General features: G+C 34.3%; 1 protein-coding gene across 5 annotated transcripts in view; it reads left to right on the top strand.

The window, feature by feature from the left end:
* The window catches only part of ATM (ATM serine/threonine kinase), a 122,810-nt gene that overhangs the window by 21,680 nt on the left and 86,416 nt on the right, over window positions 1-14,714 (top strand). For all 5 annotated transcript variants that reach the window (XR_011166799.1, XM_069080497.1, XM_069080494.1 and 2 more), the window contains exons 10-20: window positions 1,039-1,410; window positions 1,942-2,136; window positions 4,524-4,619; window positions 4,834-5,059; window positions 7,175-7,300; window positions 8,222-8,347; window positions 10,560-10,649; window positions 12,063-12,228; window positions 12,781-12,980; window positions 14,283-14,365; window positions 14,474-14,629. Coding sequence is in view for 4 of the 5 variants with exons in the window: in XM_069080497.1 (XP_068936598.1) it covers window positions 1,039-1,410; window positions 1,942-2,136; window positions 4,524-4,619; window positions 4,834-5,059; window positions 7,175-7,300; window positions 8,222-8,347; window positions 10,560-10,649; window positions 12,063-12,228; window positions 12,781-12,980; window positions 14,283-14,365; window positions 14,474-14,629 (1,836 nt within the window). In the remaining variant the exon portion in view is untranslated. The remainder of the gene's footprint in view (window positions 1-1,038; window positions 1,411-1,941; window positions 2,137-4,523; window positions 4,620-4,833; window positions 5,060-7,174; window positions 7,301-8,221; window positions 8,348-10,559; window positions 10,650-12,062; window positions 12,229-12,780; window positions 12,981-14,282; window positions 14,366-14,473; window positions 14,630-14,714) is intronic.

Below are 14,714 nucleotides of genomic sequence, written 5' to 3'. Positions count from 1 at the left end.
ACCCAAGGTTACATAGATATTAAGTACCTAATTGTCTTTTTTTCTCCATATATTCCCAACCATCATAATTAGTGTGTAGATGTTGGAGAAAACATTGTAGATGGGAGAAAAAAAAATCTCTTTCTCTTCCAATTATTTTGGTTTTATTTATCTGTGTATACATGGTATTATTCCTGTAAAATGCAAATTCCTTGAGTGCAAGGGTTATTGTATTTTTACTTTTTCATCTTTAACATTTAGTATAGTGCCTTGATATAATAGACATTTAATTAAAGTTTCTTGATTTAATTGAAAAGCATTTCAGAGGCCTTAAAGACCTCAGGCAAGATGAATTGTGGTAATGGACTTATTGTCTTGGGCTTTGATATTTATCTTTCCATTCTACTTTCAGGGTGCTAAGTACTTAAAGAAAAAACAACTTAAAAATTTTTTTTTTAATTTGGAGGGCTATCCCTTGGGAGTTTGGTAGAGTGGAAAGTGATGCAAATGGAGTAAGAAGATCTGTATTCAAATCTCTTGTCTCGTTTAGTAGCCACATGCCATGGACAAGCCATTAAACTTCTTAGCCACAGTTTCCTTTTCAGTAGAATAAGGATGATATTGCTTTATCTATAGGGATAATGTGAGACTCAAATGAGATTCATTTATTCAACCCATGCCATTAAGCATTGTTTATGTGCCAGGTTCTAGGATAAAAAACTGAAACAAACTGCTCCTCCCTTAAAGGAGCTTACATTCTACTTGGTGTAAAATCATGTACACAGATAAGTCAACACAACCTATATATGTAATGAATACAGAGTAATTTGGGCAGATTCAGAGAAACAGTGGTGAATCTTGTCCTTAACTTGTGTCTTTCTCTGCCTGATTCCTCATATATAAAATGATTGTTTTACTGCCTGTTTCATAGAATTCTGCAGATCAGATTAAATACTTTGTGTGATAAAAGTACTTTGTAAAACATGAGTTAATATATGTGTTTGCTATTACTATTATTAAAAATTTTTCAAATTAATTACTTGCCTTTTCTTTTTTAAGGTTACAGATTGCAACACAGTTAATAGCAAAGTATCCTGAAAGTTTTCCTAACAGTGAGCTTGCACCATTATTGACGATACTACACCAGCTTCTATCTCAGCAGCGACGAGGGGAACGTATTCCATATGTGTTAAGATGCCTCATTGAACTTGCATTATGTCAAAGCAAGAAATTGGATCTGGAAATCTCACACAAGTCAGATCTCCTGAAACTTTGGAATAAAATTTGTTCTATTACCTTTCGCAGCATAAGTTCTGAACAAATACAGGCTGAAAACTTTGGCTTACTTGGTGCCATAATTCAAGGAAGTTTAGTTGAGGTTGACAGAGAACTATGGAAGATATTTACAGGATCGGCTTGTAGGCCTTCTTGGTAATAATAATATATTGTATTTCTCCTTCTAAATTTAGGATTTTCTTTTTTCTGGATCTAATATAATATGCCTGTAGTTTCATTTAACATTTTTCTCTTCAAGTTTTCTTTACTACATGAATTTTTGTAGTTTGGCCATGAAAAGTCACTATAATCATAATACATATGATTTTGCCTTCGACAGATGTAAAGACATAGTTGCAAAGATGAAGAATTTCTTTTGACTCTTGGATCCAACTTGTAATTTGTTTCTTGTTTACTCAGAAAGTAATCCTCCCCATATTGTCTTGATCATAGATACCAAGGAATTATTATTTTTCAAATAATCATTTTATTGTTCTAAGAATAATGAAATCTATTTAATTCATTTACTTCTTGGAAATCATGATATACATTATGATGGGTCTTACAATTTAAAATAGTTCAAAACCAAGATATGACAGATTTAAGTAATTTGCCAAGAAATATATTTATATTCTTTTAATGTGTAATAATTACATTCACCTTAACATAAATTGTCTCTTTTTTAAGTCCTGCAGTATGTTGTTTGTCATTAGCCTTGACCTCCTGCATAGTTCCAGAGATGTCAAAAGTAGGAATGGATCAGAATTTTTGTGAAATAAATCAAGGTTATTCATTAAAAGAGTTAATTATGAAATGGCTACTATTCTATCAGTTAGAAGATGACATGGAAGAAAGTACAGAACTCCCTCCAGTTCTTTGCAGGTAATTTCTTTTAAGAAGAAAGCTTCATTATATTTTATTTTAACATTAATAGGCACAGTGTTGCTCTATGATAACTGTAAGCCTTAGAAGAGTAAAGAAGTAAAGAGTAAATATGCCTTTACTATCAATTGGCAAGCATTTTAAAGTGCCTACTATGTGCTAGATGCTGGAGATATGGAGACAAAATTTGAAATAGTGCTAACCTTCAAGGAGCTTATATTCTTTTGGGACACACAACATAACATGTACCTTCACAACATGAATATTCAAAATGAGCACAAGATAAACTTCAAGGGAGAAGGGAAATGGCACGCGAGAGGATGAAGAGCAGTGTCATGAAGATGGTGGCATTAGAGCAGAGTCTGCGGGAAAACCGGCCATGGGATTCTGTGAAGTGACTGGAGGTGATGCAGTCCAGATGTGGGACAGAGAAGGATGGGGTGGCAGCCATGGCAAAAATGTATAGATGGCAGTTGGAATGTGTGAAGAATTGTTTGACTGGACCACAGAGTGTAGAAAGTGAAGTAATGTATGACGAAGCTGGAAAAATAAGTTGGGCCCAGATTGTAAAGGGCTTTAAAAGTTAAAACCAAAGAGTTTATTCTTGATGTTAAAGGCAATAGAGAATCACTGGGGGTTTGTTGAATAGAGAGGTGACATGATCAGATCTGTACTTTAGGAAAATTGTATTTTCAGCTTGGGGGGAGCCAGTGTTTGGAACAAAGAGAGATTTAAGGTAAGGAGGCCAATTAGCTTATTGAAGTAGTCCTGGGTTAGAAGTGTTGAGGGCTTGAACTCCAGGTTAGGATGGTGGTTTTGAGAAGAGATAAAAAGGGAAAAGAGATGTTGCTGAGATAGGAACCACCAGATATAGCAGCTGAGTGGATATGTGGGGAAAAGGAGAGGTAGTAAACGATATAATGCCAAGGTTGCAAACTTGGGTAGCTGAGAGGATGGTGATGTCTTCAACAGAAATAGGGAAATTTGCAAGAACAGTGAGTTCTGGGGAAAATGGATGATTTTAATTTTAGACATACTGAACTTTGAGATGTCTTTGGAATATCCAATTTGAAAGATCCAGTAGACAGTTGGAGATGTGTGGTAGAAGCTCTAGGGAGAGGTTAGAGGTATATATAGGTTTGGAGTCACCTCTATAGAAGTAATAAATTAAGTAAATTAAATTAATCAAATTATAGTTTTATATCTATTATGTTACACATTACATATATTATACACTATATATCATATAAAATTAAATTATATATAATGAATACAATAATAAATAAAATTTATTGAATGAAAAGTGATAATTATCATCCAGGGATAATGTTGGAAAGTCTTGCCTTGAACTTTAACAAGCATTTATTTATAGTAGGCACTGCCTACTATGTCTTGAAATTGTATTAAGCAATAGTGATACAGAGTTGTAAATGAAAAGCAATCAGGGCACTGACATTCTATGGGGGAAATAACTTGTGTGCAGAAGAATAAATACAAAATAAAATCATAGGTGTACACTAATAACTAAGGGGAATAAGAATAGGCCCCTGAGTGATAATGTCCTTGAAGGAAGCTAGGAATTTTAAGAGGTACAAGTGGCAATAAAGTCTTTGCTTATAGGCATCTCAAATTCATTATGTCCAAAATAGAACCCATTCTGCCTTCTCCCTTCCCTTCCCTTCCCTACCCTAACCCTTTCCTGTTCTCAATTGTCATATTTCTTTTTAAGGACACCACCATCCTAAATACACTCAGATCAAATTCTTGGAGTCATCTTCAATTTTTCACTCTTTTGCATCCCCCTGCCCATATTTAATTAGTATCTAGTCTTATAAAATCTACCTCCACAATATCCCTCATACCCATATCTTTCTTTTGCCTCATGGTGCCATAATTTTAATTCATGTTCTCTTTTTTTTTTTTTTTGCCTAGACTCTGGTAATAGTCTCCTAATCAGTTTTCCTGCCTCCCATCTTTCCCCTCTTCATCCCTTCCTCTACTCAGTTGCCAAATTGATATTCCTAAAACACAGGTCATGTGATGTCTTTCCCATCTCTGTTCAAGAAGCTCCAGAGGCCTCCTGTTCCCTTGAGACTAACATACAAATTCCTCTCCCTGTTTGGCATAGATAGTCCTGTACAGTATGTATAGCCTCAGCCTATCTTTCTAGGCTTATTGTGTTTCTCTGTTTCTCTTCGAAACTTGATAGATTAACAAAACTGGCTTCTTAGCTGTTAATTTTACACCACACTTTACTTTTTCTTGTTTTATATTTCACGCCTGGATTTCTTTCTCTCTTTCCTTTGCATGGATAGAGGCAGGAATTCTATTAATGTAGTTATTTAAACGTACTTATTAAACTCAAGTGAAAAATTTCTTCTCCACAGTGATTTCCCTCATCTAGCCCTGGAGTCAATTCTTGTGAGTCTCACCATGAAGCACTGTAAAGGGGCAATGGATTTTTTCCAGGGTGTGTCTGAATGGTATGTAAATTGAGAAATTTCTGTGTTGTCTAGAACAAAATTGTAAGGTAATTTGAACTGCCTCTTATTAAATTTAAAGTCATTTATTGAGCGCTTCCAAACTATGAAGATTTTCCTTACTATCAGGTAATAGAGATCTATATGACTTTGATATTGAAAGGTCTATTCATTTATGATAGCCTGACCATAACACTGAGGCTTTTTTTTCTTACAGTGAGCAGCAGCAAAAAGGCAAAGTGGAGGCCACATTCTTAGAAGTAGAAGAGGTATACCTTCAGACAACTTTTGACCAGATGGATTTTTGTACCAATATGATGGATGGTACCACTGAAAAAATCCAGGCTGGTGCTGGACTTGCTGTCCATCAGAATCTAAAAGAAACACTAGATCACTATCTTCTGGGATTGTCTGAACAGCTTCTAAATAATTATTCCTTTGAGGTGAGATTTAAGGATAAATTTAAACTGAAGTTTTGACCGATGATATTTTTTTCCATATTGGGTTATAGAGTGGTTTTTTTGGACCCTAACAGGTAAGAAAGTCTGGAGAGGAAAGAATCAGTACTATCTTTAGAGGAAAGGAAATGCAGCTGAGGGGAGAAACGGACTAGCAAGTATTAAGTTACACTTGTGTTGTGCTAGACTGTGTCACAATTACAGAATCTCTGAGTTAGAAGTTATTTAATCCAACTGGTACCTGAACCGGGATCTATTTTCCAGCATTAAAAGTGGTCATTCAGGCTCTGTTCTTGAGGTAGATTCCTTCTGGGCAACTCCAATTATTAATAAATATTTCCTAGTATCAATGCAGACTTCATCTCTCTTCAGTTTCCATCCATTTTACCTAACTCGGCCTTCATCCATATCACAACCATTTAGGTCTTTGAAGACTAATGATGATGGTTAGACTAACCAACAATTATATAGTACTTAAAAATTTTCAGAGCACTTTTGCATTTGTTATCTTCTTTGTTGTGTGAAGTCCTTGAATTCAAGTAGTCTTTTCGGGAAAAAAATGTGCAACCTTTCCAGACTTTAGATTGGCAGTGGCATAATCAAAGTGATGTTTCATGAAGATTAATATGGTAGCAGGAGACATGAATGGATGAAAAAGCATTTATTGAATACTTACTGTGGAGAAAGCACTGTGCTGAGTATTTGGAGTACAAACAAAAAAGCTAGATAGTTCCTGTTTTGGAGTGTATTCTTTTGGGGGAGACAGCACATAGAGGAGGTTTTAGCTGTAAATCATATAGAAAGGTCCTGTGGACCTTACCGTGCAGTGGCAAAACAAATATTAATGCATCTTTTAAAATTATTAAAACCATATCTGTTTATGATGTTGAACCATCTGACTATTTAGGGAGATGTGTGGACAACCACAACCTCCCTCTACCTCCAACTTCTTTCCAATTTAACCATGTAATTATTTTGGATATACTTATTTATGTACATGTTGTCATCTTTAATAGAAGGTAAGTTCCCTGAGGTCAGGAATTGTTTCATTTTTGTATTTATATACTCCATGACTCACTCAATGACTGGCACATGGTAGGTTCTTAATAACTACTTGTTGATTGATAATGGCAAAGCAAAAATAAAGAAATCTAAAGGACTTAGTTCAGTTAAGAGGTGGAAAAAGGTACTAAATCAGAAGGAAGGGTCAAGGGTGTATTACAAGAAACTTAAAAGAGTTATGTTTTTAAGAGAATTCTGAAACCAGATTGGAGAAATAATTTCTCATGTCTCTTCATCTTTTTACATAAAATCTGCAGACCACTCAGTACCAGGGAACAGAGAAAGAGGCAGAAGGAAGAAATAGCAGAAAACTTCAGGAGTAATATGCCTGCCTCCTCATTCTTACAACACAGAAAACCTAAGAAAAATGAACTCATAAAGACCCTGCACTTGACCACTCACATTTCTTTGTCATATAGTCCAGTTTTTAAATTCTGCTTTATTTTAATTAAAAATAACTCATCAGTGCTATAACTGTACTGTAAGAGAAAGATATTTGATAACTGTTTTGTTCATTCCATGACCATTTAAGTGTCTATTGCACTAAGGCTAGCTATAGGGGAGTTAGTGGCCTAAGTAAAACCAATCTGTGTTTTTCTAGAGCTTATAGTCTAGCACAGGAATGTCATACACACACACACACACACACACACACACACACTTCCCACAAATGGCTCTAATCAGAGTACACGTGTTAGATTTTAAAAGCTGTGTGCAGGGCCTGAGCATGTTCTTCATGTCTTTGTGCTACTTAAGTGTTGCATGGAGCATGTCAGATGGTGAAGTAGAAATACCAGTGTATATAATATTTGGGTAGTAGAATGTTATGTTTGTCTTTGTCTTGATTGAGCAGGCTAGGGCCTAGGATGTTTGGATTAAAATTTCTTTCAAGTATGGGGTTTTTAACTTTTTGCAATTTACATATAGCTATAAGACTGGTTCATTTAAAAGATAGTCACAGGATATCAAAGTCATTTATTAGCTCCAGACAATACTATATTAACATATTTTGTGTTTGTGCTTCTGGTTTATTTCAAGACTATAAGCTCAGAAGCTCTTGTCCGATGTTCGAGTCTTTTGGTGGGTGTTCTTGGCTGCTATTGTTATGCAGGTATATTGTCTGAAGAAGATGCATATAAGTCAAGATTGTTCCAGAATGCCAAGGTAAGAAAATATAACCAAGACTTTTTTGACAAAATTTATTTCATGAACAATTAATTAATTTGATAGGAAATTGGCATTTGAGAAATTTGCTTATAATAATAATAATGATACTAGCTAGCATTTATAAGCATTTACATGTCAGGCATCAATAAGCACTTTGCAGTTATCTCATTTGATCATAACAACTCTGTGCAGTAGGTGCCATTATTATCCCCATTTATGTGAGGAAATTGAGGCAAACAAAGGTTAAGTAATTTACTCAGTGTGACATAACTAACTAGTAAGTGTCTAAATCAGAATTTGAACTCAAGTTTTCCTTACTGTAAGCCTGTTGCTCTATCTTTTGTGCCACTAATGTCTCTAAGGTCCTTCCACTTCTAAATTTGTGTTCCTGTGATCATATGATCCCATGTATATGATTACATATTCTGTTCTACTTATAGGAAAATCTGTATAACCCAAATATCTAAGTCTGTGCTAATCTTTACTGATTTATTCATTTGTACAAGCTTTGGGTATGCTTGTATAATATGTATTTTCTTTAATCTTTAGACTTAAAATTAATTATTTTAAACCTAGTCACAGATTAATAACAAGTTGTTTATTTGCTCAGTGATAATACCTAATTAGCATTCTTTTATGGATTTAATGAAATTGGTCTTTGAAGACTAGCCTATTTTTTTTTCCCTCTTTGGATGCTATCAGTTTTATATGTAAATTGAAAAGTACTATAGACTCCTTTCCACAATTTTTTTCCTTCATGATTTTTAGCTGTGTGATATTATCAAGTTGAGCTTCCTAATGCATCTTTATCCAGAAATTCAGAGACTTCTCCAAAAAAGTTAGATTTCTGTTGCTGCATTTTATCTTTAGTTGTTTCTGGTATGTTTTTCTTTGTTTCCCATTTCTGTTCTTTAATAGTCTCTGATGCAGTGTGCTGGGAAAAGCATTACTTTGTTTAAAAATAAGATAAATGAAGAATCTAGAATTTGCTCATTGAGGACTACGATGTTGCTTTGTACCAACTACTTATATAATTGTACAAAGGTAAGATTCCTTTTGGTTAATGTTTTATTTAACCTTGTAATTTCCTCAGCAATTTGGAATATCTAGTTTGACTGTTGGTTATTATCATTTTAGTTATTTTTTTAATTGCAAAATTATATATTCAGTTTAAAATGAAATGGAATATACATTTTAGAAAAAAGTGAATAAAGCAACTACAGCTTGGGCTAAATATATTGAAGAATTTTGTCCTTTTTATTAAGTTTTCTGAGATAATTCTGCTACTTAGAATAAAATACAAAAACTGACTTCATAGCTAGCATTTTTTTCAACCATTTATTTTGTCCCTGCTATATACAGGTCAATAGGGTAGGCAGCAGGCCTTTTGGGAAACAGAGGGATGAATAAGAGATATTGGCTGCCCTCCAGGACCTTTATTCTACTTTAGTATTTAATTTTGTTGGGGTTAAATGGATTAAACTGACTGGAGGGCTAGGTTGAGCAAGGTAGGCCTGGGCATTGGCATAATGCTTGTAAAAGATGGTTCCTGTGGTCCCTTTCAATTTTAGGTATATCATTGTAACAACAAGCACTTACTGGGTGTATACCATGTGCTAGGCCTGGGCTATACAAAATAAAAAATGAAATAAGCCTTACTTTCAAGGTTCTGTGAATTCTGTTATTGTAATCTTATAATATAATGCACATGTGTGGTTAAGAGATTGTCTTTTACATTATTGTGAGGGAGAGAATGGGCCTTTTAGATGTAGGATAGAAGTAAGGTACAGTGAGGAACTGCTTGAAATCATGGCGTGTGTCATGTGTGGCATGGGACAGTAAGAATTAGAGAGCAATTAATCAAGTAGATAGATAACCTGCTGTATTCTAGGCATTGTTAAATGCTGTAGATGCAAAGACAAAAGCAAAATAATCCTTGCTGTACACCAGTGTATGCTTACACTCTATTGGGGGAGAACATATACACTATATGTATTCAGAGTAAATAAATATATAATGCATATATTTATAGATACATGTGTATATGTATTTGTATACACTCAGATAATCAGCACAAAATAAATACAAGGTTGTTAACCATAAAGTAGTCAGTGAGGGAAGGAAGGAAGGTACTAGCATTTGTAGTAATCAGAAAAAGCATTGTGTAGAAGGTAGTATTTGAGATGGGTCTTGAAGGAAATAAAGGATTCCAGGCATAGAGGAAGATGATGGAGTGATTTTTATGAAGAATAGCAGGAAGGCTAACTTGGCTGGTCTATAGAATTTGGGAAGGGACATCATGGATATTGAGGGTGGAAAGATAGATTGGGGACAAAGTATGAAGGGTTTTATATATCCAGCAGAATAGTTTGTTTTAACACAGAGGATACCCAGGGGAGTTTATGTAGAAAGACAGTGTTGTGATCAAACCTCCGCTTAAGAAAAGTAATTGAGGAATGATGAACTCTGCTGCTTTTGTTAAGGGGCTTTTGCCTCAGTTACTGTTGCTTCTGAGAATCAGTCTGCATCTTGGGGTTTATTTGTCCTGACCTTATTCAGGGTAGAGGTGACCAATAAAGAATTGAACTTACTACTAGAACTAGTTATTTATTCCTTGATGCCTACGGTGGCTTCAGTCACATTGCCAGTCAGATGCAATTCATATTAACAAAACTAATGTACTGTTAAGTAATTTTCAGCTTTGTTGGGAGTATAACTGGGAATTATCTGACATTGACCAGTATATAAATGTAGAAAAGAAATTTGGGGCAACTAATTATCTGTGTAGAGGTAACTGCTCTTGATCAATATCAACAGCATAGAGTTTTAGCCATGTAATGGTGAGTTTTCTTGTGAGCAAGGAGGAAGATGATGAAAAAGAATTGATTTTAGAATTATCTCATTGGGTTATTTAGAGTCAATAGCTTTTATTTATTTGACTGCTTATATAGTAGAATGAAGAAAAGGTACAGTGAAACTTAGAATGATAGATAAATACTTATTCGTAGTTATTTATAAATAAGAGCTTTTTTTTTTTTTTACTATTTTTGAAGCAAGATTTGCAAATGTGTGCATATAGTATGTAGTTTATATAATCTTTAATATTGAAATCTTCCATATTTTTCACCTTATCCTCTCAATCTTGTGAAGAACCCATAATGCAGAAGAAATCCATTTTTCTCATAAAATAGAAAAGGTTCAAATTTGCTGTAACTTTGATACAAATTCCCCCCACCCCTTTTTATTCCCCTAATAGCACAAGCCAAATAAGATTGTATCTGGTCTTTTTCTGCGTTTGTTAACATCAAAGTTGATGAATGACATTGTGGACATTTGCATAAATTTAGTAAGTATGCTTCTAATCATTAAGAATTTTTAAAATTTACGTATGGTTTATTAGAATATTATTTTAGAGTATAAGTTAGGTTTCATTTCATTTTAGTTCTCTCAAGAGATTACCTATGCCAGGATATGCAGATTATTCTGTTCGGGACTGCATCTAAATCCCAAATATATAGTTATGTACATTATTTAAAAAATATGCCAAAAAAAAGATTTAATGTCTACTAACTTAATTCAACAGACAAGATGTACCTATTCTGTACTAGTGATAAAAATAAAGCAATAAATCACTTCTGAAGTTTACATTGTACCATGAGGAAGCATAGGTAATAAGTATGTTATAGACCAGGGATTTGGGAGATTTCAGCCAAAGAACTTTAGGAAAGTTTGAGTGTGGGTCCTTCGTTTATTTTTGTAGCTGTGTTTTTAACATGTTATAGCTTTGTCTCCTGGTTTGAGCCATTTTCTCTCTTTAAACTTAAGTTAATTCCTTCTAATTTTTCATAACTCACATGGTCAAGAAATTTTTTTCCCAATGTCCATCCCCAAATAATGATGCTATTAGCTGATATTTATATTGAACTTTGAATTTCTCAAAGGTATGATCTCCTTTGACCTTCATAACAGTCCTCCAAAGAAGCTGAGATTCAAAGCGGTCATTGATTTTTCCCCTGGTTATCTAACTAATATGTGTCAGAGACAAAATTGGAGTATTTAGCCCTAAGCATAGGCCTGTTTTTTCTTTACTGTGCAGCCTCCCTACCTCCCTCCTGTTCTACTCTAAGGTCTTTGCCCATGGGATGAAAGGTGAGGTGTCTCATCAGCTGTTCATACTATCTTGTATTCTTTTTTTTTTTTTTTAAGCAATCGGGGTTAAGTAACTTGCTCAAGGTTACACGGCCAGTTATTATTTCTGGGTGTGGTGCTAAGTATCTGAGCCCGGATTTGATCCAGGTCATCCCAACACTGGAGCTGGTGCTCTTACTTGCTGAGGCACCTGGCCGCCCCTACTATCTTGTATTCTTATAGATAGTTAAGTACCCAATTAAATTTCTCTTTTCACAGAAATCTTCTTTAGTTCATTTTCCCTTACTTTCCAAAGAATAATCAAGTATCTAGAGCAGCCCTAATTTCTCTACATCTCACTTAAGTACAGACTATCTTTATATTGATATAAAGAAACAGTCTTGCATTTTTATTTTCTAGGCTTTTAGAAAAGTTTGTTCACTTATATCAATTTCATCATTTGGAATGTGGAGATGAAAATGTGGATAATTAACATTTTATTTGCATATCAAAAAGAAATTAACATTCTGACTTGGATATGGAGGTTTTTTGGTTTTGCTCTTTAAACTGATACATAGCTTTCTGTCAGAAGCAATATCTATTAGAGCAAATTAATTTCTCTTCTTTGAAGGCATCCCTTACTAAAAGGCCATTTGATTCTGGAGAAGTAGAATTAAAGGAAGATGACGTTGATGGAAACCTAACAGAGGTAGAGGATCAGTCAACCATGAACCTATTTGAATCTGATGACACTAATAATAATGCAAATGAATCTGGAGAGGTACAAAATACATTTGGTGAGTGGATTCCTTTTTATTCTTTCTAGCTAGTCATTTTGCTGTAGAAAGGATTTAATGATTGAAACTGGTGTTTTTAATCAGCTTTTTTAATAACACTAGTTATTGGAATTGGCATTTTCTTTTTTTTTAATTAAATTTTATGTTTATTTTTAATTTACATCATTCATTTCCACAAGATTTTTGAGTTACAAATTTTCTTTCCATTTTTTCCCTACCCACCACCCAAAACAGCGATCCCACTGGATATCCCCTCTCCCAATCTGCTTTCTCCTATATCTTCTCCCATCCCCCTTCCAACTTTCCAGTAGGGCATGGTGGATCTCTAGGAATCGGCATTTTCTTGTACCCTTTTAGTGCTAGGTTGAATTCTGGCCGTGATGCTAGATTTTAATGTATTACATTAGAATTTCATTTGCCATATGTTGGTGATTGTTTAAAAGAGATACATCTGAGTAAACACTTCAGAAATTTTGATGCTTTATTTTTTCATTTTGACAACTCAAGAAATCTTTTTTCTTCATGAATTGAGTCAGCACATTTTGTTTTCAGGTGCAATAAGCTCTCTAGCCGAAGAACATTTGACAAAGCAAGATCTCCTTCTCCTTGACATACTAAAGTTCTTGTGTATATGTGTAACTACAGCACAATGCCATACAGTATCTTTTAGAGCATCTGACATAAGGAGGGAGCTGTTGAAGCTAATTGAACCAAGCATGCTAGACATTTCTAAGTCCCTCCACCTACACATGGTGAGTCAAGTATTATGGAAAAGGTCTTAGATTTTTCTGTTACCAGTTGTTGCAGTATATCTTTGATTCTTAAAGTCTAATAAATCACATACACACACGCACATGCGCGCACACATTGTTGATAAGAAATTGCTCTCAGAGAAATAAAACTAGAATAGTTTGTAACAAAATGTTCTTCCCGTTAAAATGTCTTTAAATCTTTTTCAAGCAGGAATTGTAATATTGAACCTTGGTTATTATCCTTGGATAATCTAGGGTTTTATTTTCTTTGGGTGTAATTATTATGTGATGCTTTAGACTAGAATTTCTTTATCTTTTTTGTATCATATGCCCCCTGTCAGTCTAGTAAAACCCTTGGACCCCTTCTCAGAATAATGTTTTTAAATACACAGAAGACACAGTGTTGCTAAGGGAACCAAAAGCTAGTGAAAATAAAGATGTAATTTTTCCCCCCATCTAATTTCAGACTTCCTGAAGTGTTTCTATAGACCATGGATTCATAATGGTGAATTCCTGCTATTTAGACTGTGTTGTATGTGAACATATACTGAATCCTAACATACTTAGTTTTATATCATTTATTTACTGCTATCTGTTCTGTGTTTGTGAAAACAATTTGTATGTTTCCCAAAGCTTCTAAAGAGGCTAATTTAGTTCCAGAAAGACTTAGAGAGTATATATGGCTCCATCTTGCCTATTTCCGTTTTCTAGATTCATTGGGCAAAGTTGTATTGTAGAGGAAAGAACCCTAGCCTTGGAGTGAGAAGGCCTGCCCTTGCTAGCCGAGTAAACCTAGACAAGTTACTGAACTTCTCTATAACATTGGGCTAGTGATACTGGTGCTATTCTATCAGAATTTATGTGAGAAAACTGTTTCATAAACTTTAATGACTTTATTTCTAAAAGTTAGTTTTTCATAGGATCCTAGTATTTGAAGGGAACTCAGAGATCATCTAGTCTAAACCTTTGATTTTACAGATAAGACAACTGAGACTCCTAGATGCAGTGACTTACCCAGAGTTAAACAGGAAGAAAGTGTAAAATCTGAGAGGGACCTTAGGGCTTTTCCAGATCTGCTTTTACACTGTACAGTCTTGGCTCCTGTTGTAGTGACTGCACCTTGGCATAATTTGTACTATGGGAGTAGGGTATAAGTGTAATATTAATCTTTGTTATTCCATGTCTGTACAAAGACATTTACTTTTAGACATTTACATTTACTTTAAAGACTTTACACAGACATTTTATGTATATTTGTGTCTTACATAAAATATAAAAAAACATTTTTTCATTGTACCTTAGTACTTGGTGCTTTTAAAGGAACTCCCAGTTGAAGAATACCCCTTGCCAATGGAAGAAGTTTTTGAACTTCTGAAGCCTCTTTCGTAAGAAATTGAATCCAAGTATAAAATTAACTTCAGTTTATTCATTTGTTGTGACTTTTGCCTGTACTTATGATTTTTCTTTTCTTTTTTTAAAACAATGTAACATAGCAATGTGTGTTCTTTGTATCGTCGTGACCAAGATGTATGCAGAGCAATCTTAAGCCACACTCTTCCAGTAATAACAAATCTGGGTCAGCATAGTTCAGATGCAGAAAACACAAAGAATGCTCAAGGACAGTTTCTAACAGTCATAGGTGCTTTTTGGTAGGTATAAACTTCTGGAATAATTCTGTTCTCTTCCTATCTCTAACTGTAAATGGAGATTTTTGTATTAATACATTATCCTTTT

The sequence above is a fragment of the Petaurus breviceps genome, unplaced genomic scaffold (genome assembly GCF_028583685.1).
Source record: "Petaurus breviceps papuanus isolate PSGF00001 unplaced genomic scaffold, PetGlider_PUasm1.0 91133, whole genome shotgun sequence".
Lineage (NCBI taxonomy): Eukaryota > Metazoa > Chordata > Mammalia > Diprotodontia > Petauridae > Petaurus > Petaurus breviceps.
This window is presented reverse-complemented; position numbering and strand designations above follow the sequence as displayed.